At 35.9% G+C, this 25,378-nt stretch overlaps 2 protein-coding genes across 2 annotated transcripts in view; one reads left to right on the top strand and one right to left on the bottom strand.

Annotated features, from left to right (window-relative positions):
- LOC149787126 (von Willebrand factor A domain-containing protein 5A-like) overlaps positions 1 to 25,378 on the top strand; it is a 62,946-nt gene that overhangs the window by 9,817 nt on the left and 27,751 nt on the right. The gene's annotated exons all lie outside the window — the stretch shown is intronic.
- LOC149787127 (uncharacterized) lies at positions 14,478 to 17,509 on the bottom strand. Its single transcript, XM_089977640.1, has one exon. The coding sequence runs from the start codon at positions 17,132 to 17,134 to the stop codon at positions 15,464 to 15,466; it is 1,671 nt and encodes a 556-aa protein (XP_089833766.1). The 5' UTR covers positions 17,135 to 17,509; the 3' UTR covers positions 14,478 to 15,463.

Genomic DNA, 25,378 nt, shown 5'->3' with positions numbered 1-25,378 from the left:
GAAACAGCACTTCAACTAATCCGAGTATCCTCTGACCTTAACATAAACGTAAAAAATATGCAAAATGTGAAAGGTCAGGAATCTTACACTACCAAAATCAGTATGCACTAATACCTACTCTAAATCGCCAGTTTCTAACCAAACAGTACATCGAATAAAAGTGGGGTTAATATTCGTAGTTAACAGTGATCATCATATGATTGATTTTTCGTTAAATACATCTGAGGAAACATGTCGCAAGAATGTTTAATCAGTTTGTTAATACAAATGAACATCTAGCATTGTTCATATATTTATCATTCTTTGTCCACAAATATATATATATATATATATATATATATATATATATATATATATATATATATATATATATTGTTAATTCTTATTTAGTAATACGATGATGATATATAATTAGGACCGCGTTAATTTTCTTTCATGAAATTTTGCAAATATTTTCAGTTTGGTATTTAGCAGAACGTTTATTTGAAGAAGAAAAGAAATGAGTCATTATTGATTTATGCTTCTCGTGGGTCGGTGGTTCTTTCCGGGGTTTTCCCGGTTCTTCCTCCACCATTAATACTGGCCGTCATGTATAGCCTATCTTGTGCTGAAAAATGGCGTTAAACCCTATAACAACAACAACAACAACAATTGATTTGTCAAATAAGTCCTCGGTCCTCGTGGCAAATTCATCACTTAACAAACTAGTTTACGTAAGTTGAATACTATATATACTCCTCCCTTTCAGTCCTAAATATTTCAGTGCTTACATTAATTACTTATTACTTTGCACGTGACTCAATTTATAGATGTTGGTATAAAGTATTTTTCCGTACAGTTTATACAGAAATAAGCGCAGCGTGGCCTGATCATTTGGTAAGGTTCTGACCAATTAAAAATCTTCGCTACAATTACCAACTAATGCAATTGCAATTACGTAATAATAAATAACATAAGAGTTCGATTATTTTGACGGAGTCTGGGTGTGTTGGTAGGCAGACAAATGGCAAGAAGTAGAACTTCGATAGTTGTCGCATATCCCGACGCATTTTTTTTTCTTCAAACCATTTCTTTATTTAAAACAGTAATATTTTAGATCCTTTTGTCTCCGACCTCTGCCTCGTCACCCCCACCTCCCACCCTTTAGTGAATGATTCATAAGTCCTAACTCTAAATCACACATATACACACAAACACAAACACCCATATGTATGTATGTAATGTATGTATGTATCTATATATCTATCTGTATATCTGTCTGTCTGTCTTGACACCTGTTTTAGGAGTGACTGTACGTAGATGAGAATACATTTCTTGGTCGATAAGCGGGTATGTCTGCTACGCACGAATGCCGATATCAATGACTTTGTAGCATACTTCCCTTGGAGATGTGTGCTTGGTTGATGGAGTATGGGCGTTGGTGCGTGCAGGCAAGCCGATTGGTGCCGTAGCCTGCAGACCAAGCTCGAATCCCAGTAGAGAATAAATGAAAAATCTTTTCCCATTTTAAAAAGTCACATCATTTTGTCATGCACACTCCTATTGGATCAAAAAATATCAATTATCACTGAGCATGGCTTATATTTGCATTTCTCCCTGTCTGTCTGTCTCCCGATGTGTGTGTGTGTGTATATATATATATATATATATATATAGAGAGAGAGAGAGAGAGAGAGAGAGAGAGACCCATTAATTAATCTTGTTTGCGACTGTGCAACTAAATAATAGTTTTGGAATGATTTAAATTAAGCCAAAGGGCTGGAAACAGCACTAATTTCTTTTCGGTACGTTAGAAGCAGGCAATGTAATTAATTTTATATTGCTGATATATAAAAGATACATATATAGTATGCACTATGAAAGAAAATATCCACCCATACCTTTATTTTAAAAAAATTAAAAACACAATATTGATTTTTAGATGGATTTAGCCAAAAGAAACAACAAGCTATAATGTCTTATAACTGAATGGCAGATTTATTAAGTTAGTTGCATATTACAGTAGGTTTCTGTCTGTTGGTTGAAATGGTCTACAAGATACATTTATGTAAATCAGTTGATTCATCTACAATCTTGGATTATCTCTTGGTTATATTTTTGTACATATCATCTTCAACTATTTTAATAAGACTTATACATACACAGACCTATTGTATACTTATACTCTTGCTATACGTTGTCTCTTAATCTCTTCTGGACCACACTACTGTCTTACTTGCCTGTAATATGAAGCTGGATAAGGCATTTCTTAAAACTGTTCTCTCTCTCTCTCTCTCTCTCTCTCTCTCTCTCTCTCTCTCTCTATATATATATATATATATATATATATATATATATATATATATATATATATATATATATATATATATATAACAGTGCAAAACTAGTATGTAAATAGCCTGAGGGCTTTCGACTCTTAATGAGTCTTTTTCAAAGGTAAATACACAAAATAGACAAGACAAACAACTTTACATGACTATGACTTGTTGTGGAAGCGGGAAGATATTTTATATTGACCTAGAAATCGATGAGCCATAGCGACATATGTTATTTTATGTAAATGTATGTACGCGCAGATTATAACCCGGATATTTCATTGTTCTAGTGGTAATTTTAGGTTCTTGGGTGACTAATAAGCAAATTTTGAGAATTATTTAATAGAAAATGTGTCGGCTGCAACAAGATAATGTTATTTCTGATTGGCTGTCTATTTCTAGTCTTCTTAGTTTAAACCGTTTGGTTTCAATGTTCTAAGGCGGAGTATTCAGTAAGATTCCTTTTTTTCCTGGTTTCGGAACTCCAGTTGGTGTTGTGAGCAATTGCAATAAGTGTTATGTCACTGAAACCGTGGCCACGGGAGGAGAAGTGTTCTGCAACTGGGCTTCTGTAAGGCTTCTTTGTCATCCAGTCAGATCTATGAAGGTTGAACCTTTTGTGTAGCTGTTTAGTTTCTGCGACATACTGGATGCTACAGATCTTACATGTGATGAGATAAATGACATTTTCTGTTTTGCTCTTTCTTTTTCTTTTTTTGACCATGCATGTTCAGTTTTTTTCTAGTCAATTTGCTAGAAAATATCCTGGTCTCTCTCATATGTTGGCAGGTTTTGCACCGTTTTTGCCACTTCTATCGCCACAGAATCGAATGTACGCTTCAGGCATTAACTTTTTAAAATTAGTTTTATACATGAATCCTCAAAATTATTAGTGACTAACTTACACGAACTGTTGCTATTCGATATTCTGTGATGCCATTTATCCTCTTCAACAAACCGACATATTTAAGGGGGGGGGGGGACGCTTGGTGAAATATCGTTATAAAATTATTTACATAGCGATTCTTCAGTGCAGTTATAATTATGATTGCAAAAGATGGAAAATAATTGTTGATTGTAAACCATAATTAAGTGACAATCGAAATTTGGGTGCATCGTCTGTTACCGAACTAGACTGCCAGCTTGCGAAGGCGAAACGTTTGCGTGTGCATGCATAAATGAATAAAAACCAAAGACCAAACTCTACAGAGATAAACTCATAGTCATTAAGATCATTTGCTTCAGTACCTTACGCTCAGAAATATGCTGGACATAGCGGCTGTTATTTTATGTTTTAGTGTGTCCTCACCCTAACAATACGCTCTATATCAATCCCCGCAATAAATGTCTTAACAGTAATAAATATATCTAGTTTCGTTTGAAAACAGGCATTAATTGACAAAATAAACAATTTAGCGCACTAAACTGGTAAAATTATTATAATTTTCGAAAGTTCCTTAATGGATGTAATGCAGTCATTAATAGCATTGACACATAATGGAAAAATAGATCAATGCAAATTGATGGTATTTGCCTTATATATATATATATATATATATATATATATATATATATATATATATATATATATATATATATAATGAAATCTACGTTTTCTTTACAGATGCAAGGATATATTTCACTCTTGACAATAAACTTTTCCTAACTTCTGCCACGAATATTTTATATATGCCCAGACAAGATAGATAGGTTTGCTAACTATTTAGTTATATCACTCACTGCTTCAAACCCATCGCATAAAATCTGTAATAATGTAATAGAAGCATCGTAAGAATTTACTAAAATGTTAAAAGCTGATAAACGTGAAAATGTTTTATTTTCACTAATTCTAATATGTTAGAGCCACATAACTATAAACGATTAGCATGAAAAGGCATCTGTTAGATTACCAATGTAGTTTCACTTGTGGGCTTGATTTTGCTCCTTCGTGTGTGTGGATAGTATAATTTGGAGGTTTGTGGATAGCAAAGTAAGAGTTTGGTTTGCTCCTTCGCGCGTGTTTTAATCTGTTGATTTTAGTTATGTTTTTGCTTTTTCCCGTGTGCGGATAAAAGATTTTGGGGTTTGATTTGGCTTCTTCGCGTGTGTGGAAAGTAGATTTTTGGTTTGGTTTGGCATCTCCATGTGTGGATAGTATAATCTGGGTTTGAGTTTGCTACTCCCCTGTGTGTGGATAGTATATTTTGGTTATGTTTAGGCTGCTTCGCGTGTGTGAATAGTATATTTTGGTTATGTGTTTGCTGCTTGGCGTGTGTGAATAGTAGATTTGAGTTTGATTATTGCTGCTTTGCGTGTGTGGATAATAGATTATGGGTTTGATTTTGCTGCTTTACCTGTGTGGATGGTAAGTTTGGGTTTTGTAAGTGCGCTTGTACGTTTGTGTGGAGAGTAGATTATGATTATGTTTTTTGCTGCTTCGCGTGTGTGGATAGTATATAATGGGGTTTGTGGATAGTAAAGTAAGAGTTTGTTTAGCTTCTTTGCGTGTGTAAATAGTACATGATGGGTTTGTTTCTGATTCTTGACGTGCGGGGATAATAGAGTTTGGGTTTAATTTGGCTTCTTCGCTTGTGTGATAGTAGATTGTGGTTATGTTTTTGGCTTCTCCAGTGTGTGGTTTAATTTTGCTCCTTTGCGTGTGTGGATAGTAGATTATGGTTATGTTTCTAGCTTCTCAGCGTGTATAGATAGTATAGTTAGGATTTGATTTGGCTTCTTCGCGTGTGTGATAGTAGATTGTAGTTATGTTATTAGCTTCTCCCGTGTGTGGATAGTAAATGGTGGTTATATTTTTGCTTCTCAGCGTGTATGGATAGTATAGTTAGGGTTTGATTTTGCTACTCCTCGTGTGTGAATGGTAGGATTTGGGGTTTGATTTGGCATCACCGCGTGTGTGGATGGTAAATGCTGGGCTTGTTAATGCTTCTTTGCGCGTGTGAATAGTATAGTTTGGGATTGATTTGGCTTCTTCTGGTGTGTTGATGGTACATAATGGGGTTTTTGGATAGTAATGTAAGAGTTTGTTTAGCTTCGTTGCGTGTGTGAATAGTAAATGATGGGTTTGTCTCTGATTCTTAGCGTGTGGGAATAGTAGAGTTTGGGTTTGATTTGGCTTATTCGCGTGTATGATAGTAGATTGTAGTTATGTTATTAGCTTCTCCCATGTGTGGATAGTAGATAATATGAGAAGAGAAAAGTAGGCATGTTTTCCTTCACGTCCGTGCTTTACACAGAAGAACTCATAGCGTTCGTCGTTCGCGCACTTCTACGGAATAACGACAACGAAGATGGTGGCCGTGACAGAGTTGTTTAACAACTTGAGACATAACTATTTCTGGATAGTAGATGGAATATACGTGGTGGAAAGACTAGAGAAGGAATGGAAATATCCAGTTACAAAGGATTTTGTGACCAGACAAGTGCGAGTGTGAATTAGCTATGGATCTCCTTGACGGTATGTAGAAGAAGAAGAGAAACAAATAAGAGGATGCATTGACCCTCCCTATGTGAGAGTAGGTAGCTTGAAGGAAGCTCTGGATAATGTAACGATAGTGAGATGCTTCCTACAAGATATCTTGGTGTGGAGTGAGTGGTCATACGTGAAATGGGGTTTAGACCAACTTATAAAAGCCGAGGAACTGTTGAGATGAGTGCTGACCCAAGAGGTAAAGAACATAAAGGAAAAATGGTCAAAGGAAAGGAAAGACGAAGAGAATAGAAAGGCAAAAGAAAGCTTTGAGAAACTCAACAATAACTGGATAAGGTTACAGGAGAAATTCAGAGCGATAGGTCATCCTGACTGGATGCCAGAGTCAGAAATAAAGATGAAGAAAGGAATAGTGCGAAAGATAAGGGGATGGCTGAAGAAGTGGAAGAAGAAGAAGAAGAAGAAGAAGCAGAAGAAAAAGAACAAGAAGAAGAAACCCAAAGGCCCTTTTCAGGGACATTCATAGGTCTCGAAAAGAAATTGACTTTCATGCCTAACCCCCAAACATTGTTGTATCTGTGTTTGTCTCTTGTCTATTGTCTGTGTTATATAAATCTCTCATATTTAATTTTCATTGTCCCTAGACAGTCCCACCACGTTAAAGTCCCATTGTCCCCATGGTACAAAAAAACTTTTTCCCATGGTAAATTCCCATTGTCCCTAGACAATCCCACCATGTTAAATTCTCATTGTCCCTAGACAGACCCACCATGTTCAAATTCCCCATGTTCCATTCCTCTTGAGGCTAGAGTTGCCTACGACCTTTTCCCATGTTCAATTCCCCTTGAGGCTAGACAAGCCCACCATGTTAAAGTCCCCTTGAGTCTAGGCAAGCCCATCCATGTTAAAATTCCCCATGTTCAATTCCCCTTGAGGCTAGAGTTGATATACCCTGTTTGTAATGGTAAGTCCCCTTGAGGCTAGGGTGGCCCACTAAACTACTATCGTAATGAGCAAACAGACTGTAGAAAGTTTGAAAATGTTCCGGGATCTGCATCCTACTATGTACACGTTATCATCTCTGTCCACAGAAACACCATCTGGTCCTATGCGATCGTGATGTGTGAACGTAAAATGTTTTATTCCATCTAAACCAAAGCAATGGAGACAATTGTCATTATAAACAGATATATACCAGCGAGTCTTGACGGCATTCAGAGCGACATAGGTCTGGCGTGGACCTTCACCATCAAACTCATGGTAGGATTTTTCCTTCCCATCCAGAGTAATAATACTCCAGTAAAACTTAATATTATCACAAAATCTGGATATTACCAACTCTTCATGATTGTATGTGGGAATGCTTGACATATTGTTTGTATCTGCCTGACATATGTTATCGATTTATCTTTGAGGGAAAAGAATTGAACTAATGTTCCAGATGGTAGAGTTGCACCTACTACGTTTTCAGCGTCTTCACTTACAATACAGACATCGAAAAGTTTACCTGGGAATGCGTGACTACAGACAATGTTATATAAAGGATCCAGGAAATAAAACATATTGTTGTCAATATCCACTAGCAACAGTTGATTTTTGACGGAAAATGTCTCTTTAGTGTACCAATGTATATTGTTCATTAACCCTTTTATCTCTTTATCGTTCACAAGTTTTGCTATACATTCTTTCAGTGGCTTGAATCCATCATTTATAATTAGGATTTCGTCATTTTTCTTTGTCCATAACGTACCTATTTCATCCCTTGGAATCTTAGTGATAGCTTTTAGCTGTAGATTTACCTCTAACTGCAATGTCAAAATATTATTCTTCGAGCACTTATCGTCAATGTGCCGTTTGGCCATAGAAAACTGGTTTGTTAGTTTATTTTGAAGAAACATTTGATTCTGAGTTGCATGTGTACTTGTCAACTCCACAACGACACTGGAATTCCTAATTGCCGTTATATAAGATTGGCAGTCATGGTTCAATTGGTCTATCCTATTCCTTTCTTCGTTTAAAATTGTACTACCTTCTTCTTTCACTCTTTTCTCTAGGTCATCCTTATTTCAATAGTTAAATCATTGACTACAGATTCAAGTTTACTCAGATTTAATGCATTGATATTTGTGATTTGTGATTTGTGATTTTGATTTTTAACGTAACTTTAACAATTTTTCAGTCATATCGCTACGATGTCTGCAATGTGGCAGTTTGTAGTGATGTCTAGCACTGGGGCATCATGCCGCAGACATGTAGCATGATGTCCCACCCAGTCACATTATCCTGACACCAGGCCGACCAGTCCTAACACTAACCTCCTAATGCTGAACGCCAAGCGAGGCAGCTGTTAGTACCATTTTTGTAAGTCTCTGGTATGACTCGGCCGGGGATCGAACCCACGACCTCCCGCATCCGAGGCGGACGCTCTAACCACTAGGCCACCGGAGCGGTACATTGATATTTGTAAACTTTTGGAGCAGACCTTCAATTTTCTTCATCTCCTCTTTCACATGGTTCGACCCGTCCGAGTCATACCAGTGTTTCATTATTAAGATCAATTACATCAGAACATCTTTGATGATTGGCAATAAAGCATCTTGCACATAGCTCAGTTTCATGACTTTTACAGTAGTACTATACAGGAAAGGACGCAAGCTCCGTACAATGAAAACTAACATTATTTTGTAGAACGGTCTCCTGTCTGCATGGCAAGTCTTCAATTTTCAGAACAGTGTGACTGGTAAACAGTCCTAAACTTCTATGTACGTTCGAGCATTGACCACACTGCGCCTCTACACATACGGTACATATATCATCGGCTGGAGAGACGACGCCCTCTATCTGGCAAACGTTGCACACTAGATCTGCTTTCACTTGCTATCTGAATTTCATTAGGGCAGAAAGCATAAGAATACTAAGTGGAAATACATGCATCAATTTGTCTGTAGAAAATTCTCCAAAGCATGCCACATTTCTGCATATTGGGAAACAGAACTGTTTTACAGTACCCTGTACAAAGGCAAGCCTAGATATATGTGACTGTAAACAGTCCTGACAAAAGGTGTATAAACATGGTATTTGGTAGTCGTCTTGGAGATTTAAATACCTTTAAACAAAGTGGGCAGTTCAAATCGTTCCAGACTGATGGTTCAACTCCTCTATCTCGTCCGAAGCTATCAAGTCTTCTCTCGACGTTGCCATTGTTGGTCTCTTTCTTTTCCTCTCAAGACTCTTTGTAGTATTAGGTATAACGGTACCAATTGCGCAAGTCCATGTGTAGGGAAGATTGCATTCAGAAATAAAGAACAACACTAGCTGTGATTGGTACATTATGTAAGAGTTGTACTTTCTGTTGGGCTTAAAAAAAAATAAAAAAACATTTGTACCTCTTGGCAACATGTGAGGTTATGTTAATTCCTATCTAGATCCTATTTTGTATTTTTTTATGATATTTTTAAAAATTTGGTACTCATGGCTGAAAATGTGTCTGTTGTGACTATATAACTCTTACGTCTGTCTAGTTCCAGCAGAGTTATCTCTCTTAAATGCATTGGAGTACCTGGTTTTGTCCTTGTCAAATTGACAGTCTAGCATTGTTCTCTATGACAGTGTGTGACATGCATGCTAAGGTAGGATAGATGGTATATTTATTTCACAAAACATTTGCATTGAGGTATATGCAAAAAAAAAACAATTGGTACCGTGATACCATTAATATCCCCTAGTGACTAGAGTCACGTGGCAGTTGTGATAAATTTTCCCGGTACTACCACTGACTGGTGCACCGTTATTGTCTGTTTCACGTCAAGCACTAAAGTCTGAATAAGCACACACACAGATACACAATAAAGAAAACACTGCAAATGACTTCTTTTGTAACTTAGATAAGCGTGGCGTAACACTTTGGATGATGTCCCGAGTATTGTAATATAGTGAATGATATATTATAGCAAAAGCTCAGTCTATATCAATATTACATCCTTATTTTCTGCTGGAACATGTTAGTCAAAAAGCGCACTTATTTATCCACGATTACGAATGGATCGATAAAGGCAGACGTGCTTCAAAACATGTCACAGTTACTCTCCATTCTATTATTAGTATATGCAAAGATAATACGAGTTACTAACATAGTCAATATTGCAGCTTAGTACTACGGGAAGAGTATTATTCAGATGTCCATACTTCTTAAGTCGCATGTATATATCTATTTAATCGACCGATCATACAATTTGTGTGTGTGTGTGTGTGTGTGTGTGTTGGGGGGGGGGGGGTCGTGGTTCATAGATGAATATGGGAGATGACCTGGGACTTTTAAAAAAAAAAATCCAAGCTATAAATAGCTGGAAAAATATCTTGCTTATTTTGGAGGGGAAAAAATGAACTAATCATATTGATTATATTATTTGAAAAACATATTATAGTGAGGTAACAAAGGAATATGAAGCCTAAAGAAAAGCGAGCTATGAAGGCGGGGTGGGTGGGGTGCTGTTAGGGTCAGTTTCAGCCATCATGACGTGTGTTTTGTTTTGAAAGGCATATAAATGGTAACGTTCGATTTGCTCTTGTAGAGAGTTGCATAACCCGATAAAAACACAAATCTATGAATATATTTTCTGCTAACGTTATATACAAGCCTTCGACCGAAATTTCATTATTACATAGATCATAAACTTATAACAAAGAAATACGTGCACCAATTTATGCAGAAAATTCTCCTGAGCAAGCCACAATTCCGCACATTGGGCAGCAGAACGGCACTGCATAACTTTTAATAGAGACTGTTAAATATGTGTAACTGAAGACAGTCCTGTCAAAACGAATGCAACCATGGTAGTCGTACCTAAAAACCATCGTACAATGTGGGCAGTTCAAATCTTCTGACATTGCTGCTTCACTCTCTTCAATCTCGTCAGTAGCTAAATCTTCACCCATTAGCTGAACTCGCTATGACAAGTTTTGGCATTATATACTATGCAATCGAAGCAGGTGAAACAGAATTCAACATAATTTTCTTTTGGTTCATTCTTAACACAGACCTTCGCATTTGTATTAAATTACAAGCGTGAAAGAAGAAAAATTTTCATTTTGGTTTGCCATTATGTTTCACTTGCATCCTCTTTTGCTCTCAGTAAAAAAACAGGCAGTGATTATGGAATTAAGCGCGGACAAATATATACTCATTGTGTTTCTTGTGTTCAATGTCTACTTTCTTGTTTAGAAAAGCGGAACGTAAATTTTGGACAATGCCCACAATCTCGGTCTGTAACGACCCTTACTCCCTTATTTTCAGCGTGGGCCTTGTTTGTTAAAATGGGTACAAATTATTTATCCTCGATTATGAACGGATTATTAATGCTGAACCTGTTTCAAAATTTGTCACAGGTACTCTCTTTATAATATAATTTTATTGAAGTCATTTGGGTTTTTTACTTTATATTAGTATAGCACAGATAACAGCTTTCCCTAATGTGTTTAATATTCTAGCTTAGCAATAAAATAAAATCACTATCCAACCTTCCTTAATTATTAAACCGTATGCATAGCCTATAATGGTTGTTTAAGGGCTAACTATATAATTTAGGAAGGGGTTAGGTAATGTGGCCTGGTACCTTTCTGCGGGGCAGGGTTTTGCGGCCCCGAAATATGTTGATAAAGATATTCTTTGACATGTTCGTTGGATAAAAGAACTAATTTGTCGACGCAGGATATTACTTGTGAAACTAGTTTATATTGAAATAAAAGAAACCAAAAAGTATTCTCGTTCGAAACAAATTCCTGCCCCACCCCTTCCACATGGTTGGTCGCTAACTTCAAAGATATATAAGATATAACATTACAACATAACTGGAAGCCTCTATTCCATTGCTGTAGTTGGTCCTCATGAAACAACACTTTTATAATGCCATAGTTGGTCCCCATGAAACAACACTTTTATAATGTCATGTACACATCAATTGTTTTTGAAGAAAAAAATCAGAAATCGATTCTTGTTTTATTGTCTTAAAAATACGTTTTTGTTTGTTGTTATTTTATTCCGCCATACTAAGTCTTATTTGTGCATGTATTTAAGGACTTTTTAAGCTAATGGAGTACGTAATATAAGGTATAATAGGTGTGGTTGGCTTCTCTAGAGGAAGGCCGGAACGCGATAAAAAATTGACGAATGTTAGTTTGTATATAATATGCCTGAAATAATAAAGTTGCTGTAGACATCGATAGGAAAGGAAGATATCAGCTATGCCATTAATATTCTCAATAACAAGCGTTTGTGGTTTACCATCTTGAGAGCCACCACCATCATCCTCGCTCCATTACATGCTGGAAATAGGTCTGTTTCGTCTGTTATTATATTTGTCATGTCTTATTTCTTTGTCTTCTTGATCGCTATAATCTCATGTGTTAATTAATCTATAGAAAATTCAAAAATGTACTCACATTCAAGTTCGTGTCATAGGTTAAACGTATATTTTAGATGCTGAGCTGTAAACAAATCAACGTTTCATGGGTCACAGATTTTACTTTCTGGCACACATCAATGTCAGGTTACTTACTTTGTACTATCTCAAAAATAAATACAGACAACCACACCATACTGCTTATATTCTAAAGAATAATCAATTTACTTTAAATCAGTATCGTGACCCTCCTTCATTCTAAGCCAACGATCACCACCAGAAGAAGAGAGGACAAATATATAATAGATACAGACTACATTCGAACCCGGAGTAGTCATATTAACATAGGTCAATAATTTCAACGATAACATAAAAGTAGTTGTTTGAGCATATATATGGATTCCCTGTGCACTATTTACGGAACGTAGGCACATTGCCAACTCAGAAATTATTACTTTTTATTATATATGTAAGCCCAAATGTCTTACATGTACTTAATTGGTCAAACAGTTATGTTTTACAAGGTTACAATGGGGAAAAAATGGGAGAGATTTCGTTTTTGTCATATTTACGAAACCCAACCTCTCTCTCTCTCTCTCTCTCAGCAAATAAAATTGCTTTGCTAAAAGTATCAGTTACCTCATTTTCCTGGACGTTGTTGCACGAATGGTCATGCACTTTCACATTTGCATTTAAAATTTATCACTTAGGTCAACAAACATAAAAATAAATTGTGGTTGTAATGACCTACTTTTGTTGCTAAACTGGCTATGCAAAGTTTTGGAATATGCATTGACAAAGCAGGCGAAATATATGATTCAATACAATTTCCTGTATATTCATTCTTAGCACATAACTTCGAATTTCTCATTATAAACGTCAAAGAAACGAAAATCTTTCATCATGATTAAAATCTTGTTCTGTAAAGCAAAACAAACAGAGTTTTACAATAATATTTTTATTTTCTTTATTTCTACATCTTTTATAAATTTTAATTTTCTTCTCTGCAAAGCTTAAAGTTTAGATAAGCCCCAACGTAGATCGACAAGCAGCCAAACTTAGACGAGTTGTGTCTATGCTAAGTACCACTTGTTGTGTTATTATCCGTATTGTATATTAATATATAATATAGTTTTATTTAAGTCATTTGGGTTTATGACTTTTATATTGTTATTCTTTAAATTCAGTGGCTGGCTTGTATTACAGCAAAAGTACATCTGCAATACGCTGTGAAATTTCCATTCTTAAATCAAGACCGATTGTTAAGGTCATGGCAACAACTATTTCTGTCCAAGTACGCCAAGAATTATTTTTAATGGAGGCAACGAAAACTTCATGTGATCTTAGGATTACGTTTGAACTGTAGACATATCATGCACACCCTAGCTGTTAATTGGCTCAAACACTAGAGGAAGTCATACCACGACTAGTAAAGTTATTTCACAAACTAATGATTTAAATGTTCGAGAATCTTTTTATGCGATTCAAGATTTGTTGATTCGATGTGTATGTGGTGGCTATATAAAGGAATTAAATAAACAACGTCTCATTCTGCAGTTATACTCAGTATTTGTAAGAGTTGTGAGAGTATGTACGATTTATTTATAATTTATTCGTTAAATTAGCAGAGTTGAGAAAAACCTTTATTCTAAAACAGACAGTACGTTGTGGATTATCAGACACTATTCAAGGACTTTAACATTTAAATAATTCTGTCGGATTATGCAAACATTTCAAGGACTTTAGCGATATCCTACTTTCAGTGAATAACCTTGAAGTAAAATTGCTTGGATAATAACACCGTTCCTTCAGTGGTGCTAGCACATAGTCACATTAGAACCTTCATTCCGAATACCATTGGGTGGTTTCCGGGTTAATGTGAAATTCATAGTACATTTAAGATAATATTCTTGGAATTCATACTCCTTCACTTTGTTTGAATTTATATTTTAGGGAAGTAAATTTATATTTTGGAAAATTGAATTCTTGCTATGTTTTACCTTACCTTGTTTCTTAGTTTAAGCTGCTAAAGTGGAGACTACACACAGAGCTGATATATATTCAGTATATTCAACTACTGCAACACAAATAACAAGTTCATGATTTAGTGGAAATCATCGTGAACATAAACCAGACAATTACTTATTACGTTTATTTAATTGCTAACCCTCCAGACTGGACCCTAATCGAACTTATTTGGCATGTACAAGCTGATAACGGTTTCCTGCTACAAAGGTACAAGCTGCAATGCCGTATCGAAACAAAACAAATATCCTTATAATACCAAGAAGACAAATGACTAGAAGAAAAAAAAAATAAACGAAACCAGCAATAGAATATTTATTTGCCCGGAAACAGTATATCGTTCTTAACTGAATTTATCACTCATCCTGCAATCGTGAATTAAGAAAGCACGTGGTACACACATTTTATTCCGAGTGTTGTAAATTCAGTTTCTTGTACTTCTGATGGCATCTTGTGCAGTTAAGAAAACAAAAACTTGAATCAAAATACTATTTCCAAATAAAATTTACCTTCTGTAAAGGATATTTGTGTCCACGTTAGTATTTCATTTTTATTTTCGTTGTGATTGTCTGTTATTTAAGATGCCCAAAGTAATTTAAATATTTGATGGGAAAACTGCAAATATTTTTGTTTGACAGAGAACGTTTGCCAGCAAAATTATCTTTGTCTGTTTCTTATCGTAAAATATGGAAGAGAATTAATTGTATTGGATGGAAAGTTCCTATGAAATTGATACTAATTAGCTATATCCCGTAATAGTCGAAGGAACACGTTAATGACAAGAATATCTGGTCATACAAAAGGCTCTTGCGCTTGTTTATTTTTGCTCATAGTTTGGGAATACTCAAAAGAAGCCTTCAGCACATGTGCAGCGATATTTGTATTATAATTACGCTTAACTTGTTTAGAGGTCACAGTGGATATATATATATATATATATATATAACTGAATCAATGAATAACTGAATGGAGTTAAAGAAAATGGTTCAGAACATAAAATATATAAACACCAACTATAATAATGACTAAAATAGTCAGATGTACTTAAGCTGCATAACTAGAACAGAAATAAACAGCTTCACGTATTTGCTTGCACAAGCACCAACTTTAACAAATCAAAGAAATCAGAAATTAAGTCATTGTTGAAAAATGCACTTTTCAGTTCTGTTCTCTCATGTACAAACGGGTCATACATAATGTGGAATGCTCATTAATAACAGCATTATTTTTATATGCTAAATGATATGTATCTACACATATATATTTATCTACTAATGTCACCAGTCTCTGTCTGCAAGTGTGTACAAACTGAGAGCTATACCTCTTGCATGAGTCAGTGCAAATTTGTCACCAGTCTGATCGAAACATATTCCAAAAGGTTTATTTTCAACTGCATTCACGATGATCTGAATAATGAAACCGTCAGGAGAAAGTTTGAAGATATTGTGTGACTGACTTCCCACTACATACACATTGTCATCTCTGTCCACGGTAACACCTTGTGGTCCTTTCAGATTGTCATGTGTAAAACTAAAATGTATCATTCCATCCAAACCAAAGCAAAGTAGAGAATCGTCTTCTGAAACAGATATATACAAACGAGACTTGAAGGTATTAAGAGTGATATAGGTCTGGCATGAATCATCACCGTCAAACTCATGGTATGATTTCTTTTTGCCTTCCAGGGTAATAATAGTCCAGTAGAACGTATCGTCTTCACGGTGTCCAGATACTACCAATTCTTCATGATTGTATGTAGCAATGCTGTAGCAGTCATATTCGGTTTGTATCTGCTTGATATAGGCGATCGATTTATCTTTGAGGGAAAGGAAGTGAATTGATTTTTGTTCTGGTAAAGTTACAGCCACTACTTTTTCATTTACCATACAAACGTCCCAAGGCTTACCTGGAAATGTATAACTGCAGACAATGTTATATGAAGAGTCCAGGAGGTAAAGCAGCCTGTTGCCATTATCCACTAGCAACAGATGCTTATTGCTGATAAATGCCACTTTAGTGTACAGAGATGTAGTGTTATTTAACCCTTTAATCTCTGTGACAAGCTCTGCCACACTTTCATTTCTCTTTATCAATAGCCTGCCTATTTCGCACCTGGAAATTTCAACGATCTGTTTTAATTGTGGATTGACCTCTAACTGCAACTTCAGAATCTCGTTCGTCGAGTATTTTTCATCAGTGTGAGATTGGGTCATTGAAAGCCGGTTGATAAGTTTCTTTCTAAGCAGAAACATTTGAGTCTGTGTTGCATATTTACTGGCGGATTCTACAACGAGATTTGAATTCCGAATTGCCGTGATATGAGATTGGAGGCCACGGTTCAACTGCTCTATTCTCTTCTTTTCTTTGCAAACAATTTTGTTAGCTTCCTCTGTTACTCTCTTTTCCAGATCGTCTAAAACATCATTAATTGTTTTCTTTAATGTCCTTATTTCAGTAGTCAAATCATTGACTTCAGATTCAAGCTTGTTCATACCTGATACATGGATATATGTAAACTTTTTAAACTGATTTTCAATCTTTTGCATCTGCTCTTTCAGCTGGTTCAATGCGTCTGATATATTTGGTGTTTCATTGATCAGCTCAAGTACATCTGAACAGGTTTTATGACTGGCGATGAAGCATTTGGCACACAGCTGAATGTTATGACCTTGACAGTAATACTCTACAGGAAAGGACGCGTGCTCCGTGCAGTTGAACATGACATTATTTTGTATAACAGACTCCTCTTTGCTTGGCAGGTCTACAATTTTCAGAATAGCGTGGGAGCTTGACAATCGTTGGCTTCGGTGCACTTTCGAGCAGTGACTGCATAGCGCCTCGTCACATACAGTACACAAGTCTTCAGCTGGAGAGATGACGTCCCGAGTCTGGCAAGCGTTGCACACAAGGTCTTGTTTCACTTTTGATTTCAATAGGATAGAAAGCATAAATGTATTAAGAGGAAATACATGAACCAATTTGTCTGAAGAAAATTCTCCAGAGAAAGCCACATTTTCGCATATTGGGCAGCAGATCTGCTTTACAGTACCTTTTATTGAGGCAGTGCTAGATATATAAGACTGAAGGCAATCCTGACAAAACGAATGTAAACACGGTAGTCATCTAGGAGACCTAAATACGTTCAGACATAGTGGGCAGTTAAGACCTTCTAATAGTGTTTGTTCATTCTCTTCTATCTCGTCTGAAGCTATCAAATCTTCACTCATTGTTGCCATTGTTGGCTTCTTTCGTATCAGGTCACAGCTCCTGTATTAATAATGTTCCCCTAGTGACTTGAGTCACGTGTCAGTTGTGATAATCTTCCTGGCATTACTATTGACTGGTGCACCGTTATTGTATTACTACTGACTGGTGCACCGTTATTGTCTATCTCAAGTTTAGGCAGTAAAGACTGACTAAACACACACACACACACACACATACACACACAGAGGTTCAGCTTTAGCAGACGCAGGGCCCGATTTGGATATTTGTTGTTTGTTTTTTCGGGGGGAGGGGGGCTGGATTTACGTATAATTTATAATTTCTAACGCGCGGGGCCACCTGTGAGTACGGCATTTGAAAATAAACTTTTAAATATGTTTTATACGATATTGAACTTAATATTTGTTTTATACGATATTGAACTTAATATTTTCCTCCATCGCTTTAAAATTACTTTCTCTCTTTAGATATATTTTTTAAAAATTACAAACGCGCGGAGCCCCTGTGAGTCGGCATCCGATTGGGCCAAATCGGTCGAATCGGCCTAAAGCCGGCCCTGCACAACACTGCTTGTTCATCTGCACAATAAATGTATTTTCTTGTAATTTTAGAGAAGCGGGGCGTAAGGATTTGAACCATGTCCCTAATATTATGATACAAAGAAAAAGTGTAGCACAAGCTACACCCTTATTTTCTGCTGATACGTGTTCGTCAAAACAAAAGCACTTGTTTGTCCACCCTTAAGAACGAATCAATAATAATGAACTTGCTTCAAAGCATGCCGCAGTTAGTTTCAAGGCTATTATTAGTATTTGCACAAATAAAACCTGTTACTAACGTAGTTAATATTATCACTTAGTACAACAAGAAGAATATTAGTCAGATGTTTCTAGTTTTTGTGATGACGCGTGTATGAGAGGATAACAAGCACTCTATGTACACTAATGTGAGCATTTAGATTACCAAATTAACAGTTGTTTTTTAATTTTAAGTTGAGGACAGCAAGTAGAAAAGTAAGGAGGAAAGCAAGAATTTAAGCGTAAAGAATAACGATGGAATACGATTTGTTGATGCAGGCTTCAGAAGTGAAAATAATATTATGTCCATATGATATAACATGCATAAAGTTATTTACAAAATTGCTTTAACATAGTATGTGGTAAACTACCTAGTTGAACTTCAGACCTGAATGTAAATTTTAAACCACCAAACCGTAAACAATCCATTTGGGAGCTGAGACCACTTTAACACAGGAACAATGCATGTCTCCCACTTTGCTTGGGGCCTGTGTCTATCACATTCTGTTTTCTTAATGGAGCGATCATATAATTTTCGTTTCTGGGTGGGGGAGCGTGGAGTGGGACGAGAATTAGGAGATGACATGGGATTTTGTTGAGAATTAAGATTCTGACCTTAAATAGCTTGAAAAAAATATTCTTGGTAATATTTGTAGAAAATAAATAACTGATCATACTAATTATATTATTGGAAAAAATAATTTATCTGTAAATTAAAAATATATCCTGATTCGAAAGAAAATCACAGCACGCGAAGGTTGGTCCTTAACTTCAAAGGGATTTAAAGTTGCAGTCTATAGTTAGTCTAAATTTTATAACAAAAAATAAGTCTACACGCTCTCAAAGATTCTAGGAAAAGAATTCAATACCTCCTCCCGAAAAAAAAAAAACAATTAAAAAATCTATCTTTGTGTTTCCTTCTGCAAAGTACGGTTTGTTAGTTATCAATTGTTCCACCATAATAAATTGTATTTATACGTGTGGCTTAATAATCTAAGCCTACAGAAGAGGTTGGTACTAGAAGGGTCAGTTTTAACCAACACAGCTGGTGTTTTGTTTTGATAGGCATACAAATAGATAAGTTGGAATTATTGTTGTAGAGGGGCGTAACTTCATGAACAACAAAAAAAACCTGTATGAATTCATGTTTCAATGAATTGTGAGTATAAACAAAAGGCCGATATGTAGGTCAGGGTAAGTTACAAATGCACATTTTTAGCCAAATCAGAGTTTTCCTTGAGATTTGCTTGACGAAAATAAAAATATTTGGTGTAACAACATAGTGTTTCCTTTATTAAATGTTACGAATATGTTGAAAATACGTCTCAAAATGTTTGTAATTGCACACAATTTATTAAAATACATATATCTTAATCAAATTATATAATTTCTTATTTGTGTACGAGTTACAGGCCATAAAAACGTTCGTACACAATAGTTTTTTCTGTTTTTATTTTATTTTAAATTTTCATGTTTTGCCAAGGATGGAAAAGTTAGTGAGACAAATAGTGTATATAGTTCAAACTGCACTTTCTCCGTATTCTTCGTGTATTTGAATTGAGTGAAGTGTCTGATATTCGCGTGCACAATGTTATCATAAACGCGTATTATGATTATTTAATTTTATGTATTTCTTCTTCTTGATCTTCATTTCTCTCTCTCTCTCTCTCTCTCTCTCTCTCTCTCAATGTCTCTTTCTCTCATGTATGAGTATTAAGTTGGAAAACTTGGGCTTATCTTTTCGTAGTAGCTTAAGGTTTTTAACTGCACAAATAATATTGTAATTTATTTCTAATCACGTAATGACCACACATCCGAAACTTTCATTCATGTTTGTATGATTCCTAGGTAAGCCTTTCCATGCCGAATATTGCTGCTTCACGCGGCGCAACAAAAAACATGAACCATACACCCAATTCATTATTTCAATGTAAAGTTTTTCAGTAGGTTTATCCAAAAATATCCAGAGAATTCCATATGTTAAGAAATCAGGGAGGAAATTATCCATACATAGTCTCACGAATACTGGACATTATGATGTCTGCTCCTAGAAATTGGCTAATTATTCGGGTTTAGAAATATCGTCCCAATACTGACTCTCCATAATCAAGAAATAATTACTAAAATCTCACAAAGCTATCAATGGAGAATTAAATACAAATAACACATATCCTATTACAATATTACGGAATAGCTTCTGCTAAATGCAAGAACTGAATGATTTCAATACTATAGTTTTCATAAAGACAAATTTGACTAGACAGTTAAAGAATGCAGACCTTTCTTGGTGACTGCAATATTCATTCCAAAGAGGTTGTTAAAGTAAAGAGGAAAATCTATTATTACATATAAATGTCTTTGAAGGCCCCGCTAAAGGATGTTAAAATAACTGTCCTTTATGTGCAGGTGGTCCTTATATGTTGGTTAATATGTAACAACATGAATTGCATGAGCTTTTTAATGTTGGTCTTTATAAAAACCACAATAGTAGATTTGAATTTATTTGATAATTTAGTATTTTTCTTTCTTTATTCCTTCGTTCTTTACTTTTTTAATTACTAAGTGTAATATGCAGTATACCAAATGTATACTAGAGGTCGAGTTAAGTTCACTTAAATTTGAGGATATGTGACAAACCACAACAACCACCTACTATGGATATGCGAAATTGTTCCCATGCGGCTAGCATTTCCGAGCATCACACTTTCAGCTACAGACATGAAAAAATAAAGTTGTTTAATATACTGAACTAATTCGAATCAGACGGAGGACACGCTGATCCTTATATGGGACGGAGTAATATTTAACACCTCTCAAACTAATTTAGGTAAATATCACTAAATTTGTTCCTTCCCATAGTCCCTCTCTCTCTCTCTCTCTCTCTGTCTCTCTCTCTCTCTCTCTCTCTCTCACACACACACACACACACACAGATTGTCTGATCAAATAATATACGGACTTATTAGAGTTTAAATCATCGATATGGACATGTTGATGAATATTGCTGATGTCAGCATTAATTTATTGGAGTTTGATATTGTGATAAATACATACGTTGAATAAAAATGTTTTTATTCCATACCTAACATTTGAAGCTCAAAGACTTCCAAAGACAACAGTTATTATGATGCTACAGATAATCTATATAAAACTGCAGCTTTGTCTGATTTCTGTACGAGCTTTTTCGTAGCACAACTTTATGAAGTTGAAGTTGGTGATACAAGTTCAAATTTTCACATCAATAGATAAGAGTATGAATATTTTGTCAAACGAATACGTCCAGTCTCATCTTATTGTTTATTTATATTTCGATTACTTGTTTCATTTGTACTGAGAATAATGCAAAAATGGCCAATGATAATCTCCAGCATGTATGTTCTACATTATCAAATATTTAATCCTTTTTTCCACAATTCAGGGTGGCCGAGTGGGCTAAAGCACTCGCTGATAGCTGACATCTCACCTATGTCTGGATTCGAGTTTCGCGCTCAGTCAATATAGGTATGTGAAAAAGATTCGTGGGTTCGTGATATTGCGGTGGTTTTCCCGGGTTGTTCCTGCACCAGTCATACTGGCCGACACATGAAGCCCACTGTGTGCTGAAAATGGCATAACACCCACAACAACAACAACAACTAAACAACTTGACATGATTTAATGCATAGACCTATGCATCACAATACGAAACATAAAATATGGAGTACTGCATGGAGAAGACTGAATATTACCTGTCAGCTATATCCCTTGTAATCTTATCGACACGACATATTGCAACTGCAGCTTATCGTCTTTATTTCCCAGAGTGACATTCTGACTAGCGAAAAGTCAACTACCTAAAATCTAGAATACAAACGTGTCAAAAATGTTGCATCAGATAAAGGCATATGGGCCAGAATACACCACTTTCATTTATTAATCACTTTTAAAAGAAAGACACCTTACTTATTATGAGCACCAAATAATCTTTACAACTTATGAGTATCCAATGGAATCTGACTGCTACGAATGTGTAGACAAGGTATAGATATAAAACACGAATACCCCTGCTTTAGATAGCAATGTTTTAGCGATCTTTACGATTGCCTAGTGATGCATGAACAAAACGGAAGATTATATCTAACACTAGTATACAGAGACAGTAAATAATCAGGTCTGATCACACAAAATGATACAGTTGAGAGACAGCATATAATCGGGTCTAATCGCACAAAATGATACACTACAGAGAAAGTGAATAATCGGGTCTAATCACACAAAATGATGCCGTACAGAGACCGTAAATAAACGAGTCTAATCGCACAAAATGATACAGTAGAGAGACAATAAATAATCGGGTCTAATCGCACAATATGATACACTACAGAGAAAGTAAATAATCGGGTCTAATCGCACACTATGATGCCGTACAGAGACAGTAAATAATCGGGTCTAATCTCACAAAATTATACAATATTGAGACAGCATATAATCGAGTCTAATCACACAAAATGATACAGAAGGAGACTTTGCAGTGGTTATAGGTAGATTATATTTAAGATGTATCAGTTGACATGTAAATATTACATCGATGCATACAAGCTTGACGAAAGTGTTTGGTTTTATTGTATTAAATGGCACTTTTAAAACATTATTGGTTATATCATGCCAAGGAAATGGGAGCAAAGTGCCCTTCAAAGACCCAGAGAGACAAGTGGCCTGGGCTAGACCCATAGGTTACGAGTTCGTCGCTCTACCAACTGAACTACCACGGTTCCCAAAGGAAGCTTGATTTTAGTGTGTGCCTTTATTTTACTTTGCAAAAATATAAATGACATACCTAGAGAGTAACAGCCTTAGAAACAAAAGGATACACAAACAAAACCGACATATATGTTTTCTTCTGAGTCGACAAGGACAACATTTCCAGTCCCTCCCAGTAGCTTGTACCTCCCTCCTCCCTACCAATTTCAAAACGATAAGCAAACAGGACATAAAAATGTACAAAACTAACTCATGTGATTCATTTATTTAATTCATTGCATTTTCCATATGCAGTGTGCATTTTGCATGTACGATTCGCTTTTTTTTAATGTTCAATAGAGTTATGTATTTTCCATGTGCAATGGTTTTCGATTTCACTGATTATCGTCTGTGTGTGTGTGCGCATATACTCGCGTGTGACGGTGAAATCAGTAATAATCAAGCCATTGGGTATATAGGCTTTGACTTGTAGTTTTGAAGAAAAAAAAACTGTTTAAACCAAGAAGTCCCCAAAGCTAAATTATACATCTGGTCTTGGAAATGCGTGTCACCACTATTCATTGTTTCAACTGCACGCGTTCTTGTACCTGAAAACTGAGCAGTAAATTAAAAGTCGAAACAATGCTTAACAACACTCCACAAGATGGCGAAGGGATCAAGGTGTGTTAACAACTCAATAGGTTAGCACCAAAAATCGCCAAAGAAGCAGCTCAGAAGTCTAATCCTCATAAAGTGGAAATTAGATCTGCTTAAATCACATATCTAGTGATGAGAAAATTGGCAATGTAACTTCGGTTAAGATTACAGGCCTGACCCGGAACTAAAGGGGCAAGGCGCATTAGTAAAAAGTTTCAAAAATATCTTTTAAATGGTTAAGAATGTTGCTCTTTCTAAAAAAAGTTTGTGTTCAGAGCGTATTTGGCCATTTTGGAGATCAAATGCAATTTGAACATTTCGTCGTTCCTTTACTCGCCTTAAAACGTGCGCTAAATTTCTAATAAGGCCAGATACGCACGATTTGGGGATTGTATACGTGTGTGTGTGTGTGTGTGTGTGTGTGTGTGTGTGGTTTAATAGCACATCAGCACAAACATAACTATGTAAATCCGAGATAACGGCCTACAAAAATAATGAAGAAAATCCCCAGTATATAGCCATATATTTAATATAAACCATCACGCTATTTTAATAAGTCCAAGCTCTTATTTTAACTTCTTCACGGAAAACATCCCAGGGCAAAGCGATTGCATCTGTCCGTACGGAGCTGCGGTGGCTCACTGGGAAAGATACTGGACTCACGATCAAAGGATGCGGGTTTGAATCCTACCATCAGACGAGCCTGAGTCAACTATATTTGTGTGTTCTTGGGCAAAGCACTTTACTCCAATTACATCAGCACCAAATAACCTGCTTGTAAAGCTGTGCCGTAAAGCACACAGCCAAATCAATGCCTTTATTGGTGACATCATGAGACATGCATCGGGTTTATTGTGCATCACCGTGTCCAGAGTTTGAGTGGGTACTCAATCACATGTACGCGTGCTCTCTCTCTCTCTCTCTCTCTCTCTCACACACACACACACACACATTAAAATTAAATTAATGTCTTCCCTATCAGATAGCCGCATTCCTAATTCCCAAATGGATTATGACATAACCTAGACACAATAAACTGTACTACGCCCCTGTTGGCTATACATCACTAAATGGAATATGTCTCGGTCAGGATGCGCCTATTTTTCGATTGAAAAGAATTCACAACTTAATTACAGAACCAGTTAATGGACTTCACGTCTTGTCTAACTACACTACTTGTTAACTATCAATTCTTTGGCATAACATTTCCAGACATAGTAAAAGCAAAAATTCCTAGAATACATGATTCATATCATTTAAGGCAAAGATAAATCCACACAGTTCTCAATTAGTATCATACGTAATGCATGAAACTCCTAGACTACACAATTCCTATTACATACAACCAGTACATTCGAACAATTCATATTATGTAAATATTGTAGGACATTCTTAGAATACTTCCACTTCCGCAGAAAAACTTGTACTGGCTAATGCCTGGAAGGAAATTACTTAAAACATTGATTTTCATCTGGAAAACACACACCCCTCATTTAGCTTAGTAAGTCAGGATTAACTTTATCTAACCGCCAGACACGCACATCTAACTTAGAATAATTCTCTCAATTCCGCCGATATTAACTATTTCTGGAAAAACTCATTTTATGACACTTACTTCAAATAGCACCAACTATCTCTGGACTGTCTTTACTTTATCGCTTCCCGCTACTTAACCCCAGTTAATATATCTGTCTGACCGATATCCAAATGGATTCTCATTAAAAATCATTAGAGCCCCGAACCAGGAAGGTTAAACCATTGCCTGCTTAAAACTTCTGATCTCTATCTCAATTC

This window comes from Sinohyriopsis cumingii, chromosome 12, assembly GCF_028554795.1.
Source record: "Sinohyriopsis cumingii isolate HCF-2022 chromosome 12, ASM2855479v2, whole genome shotgun sequence".
Lineage (NCBI taxonomy): Eukaryota > Metazoa > Mollusca > Bivalvia > Unionida > Unionidae > Sinohyriopsis > Sinohyriopsis cumingii.
This window is presented reverse-complemented; position numbering and strand designations above follow the sequence as displayed.

Coding starts and splice junctions, on each gene's coding strand:
- LOC149787127 (XM_089977640.1), bottom strand. CDS start 17,134: ATGCTTTCTATCCTATTGAAATCAAAAGTGAAACAAGACCTTGTGTGC.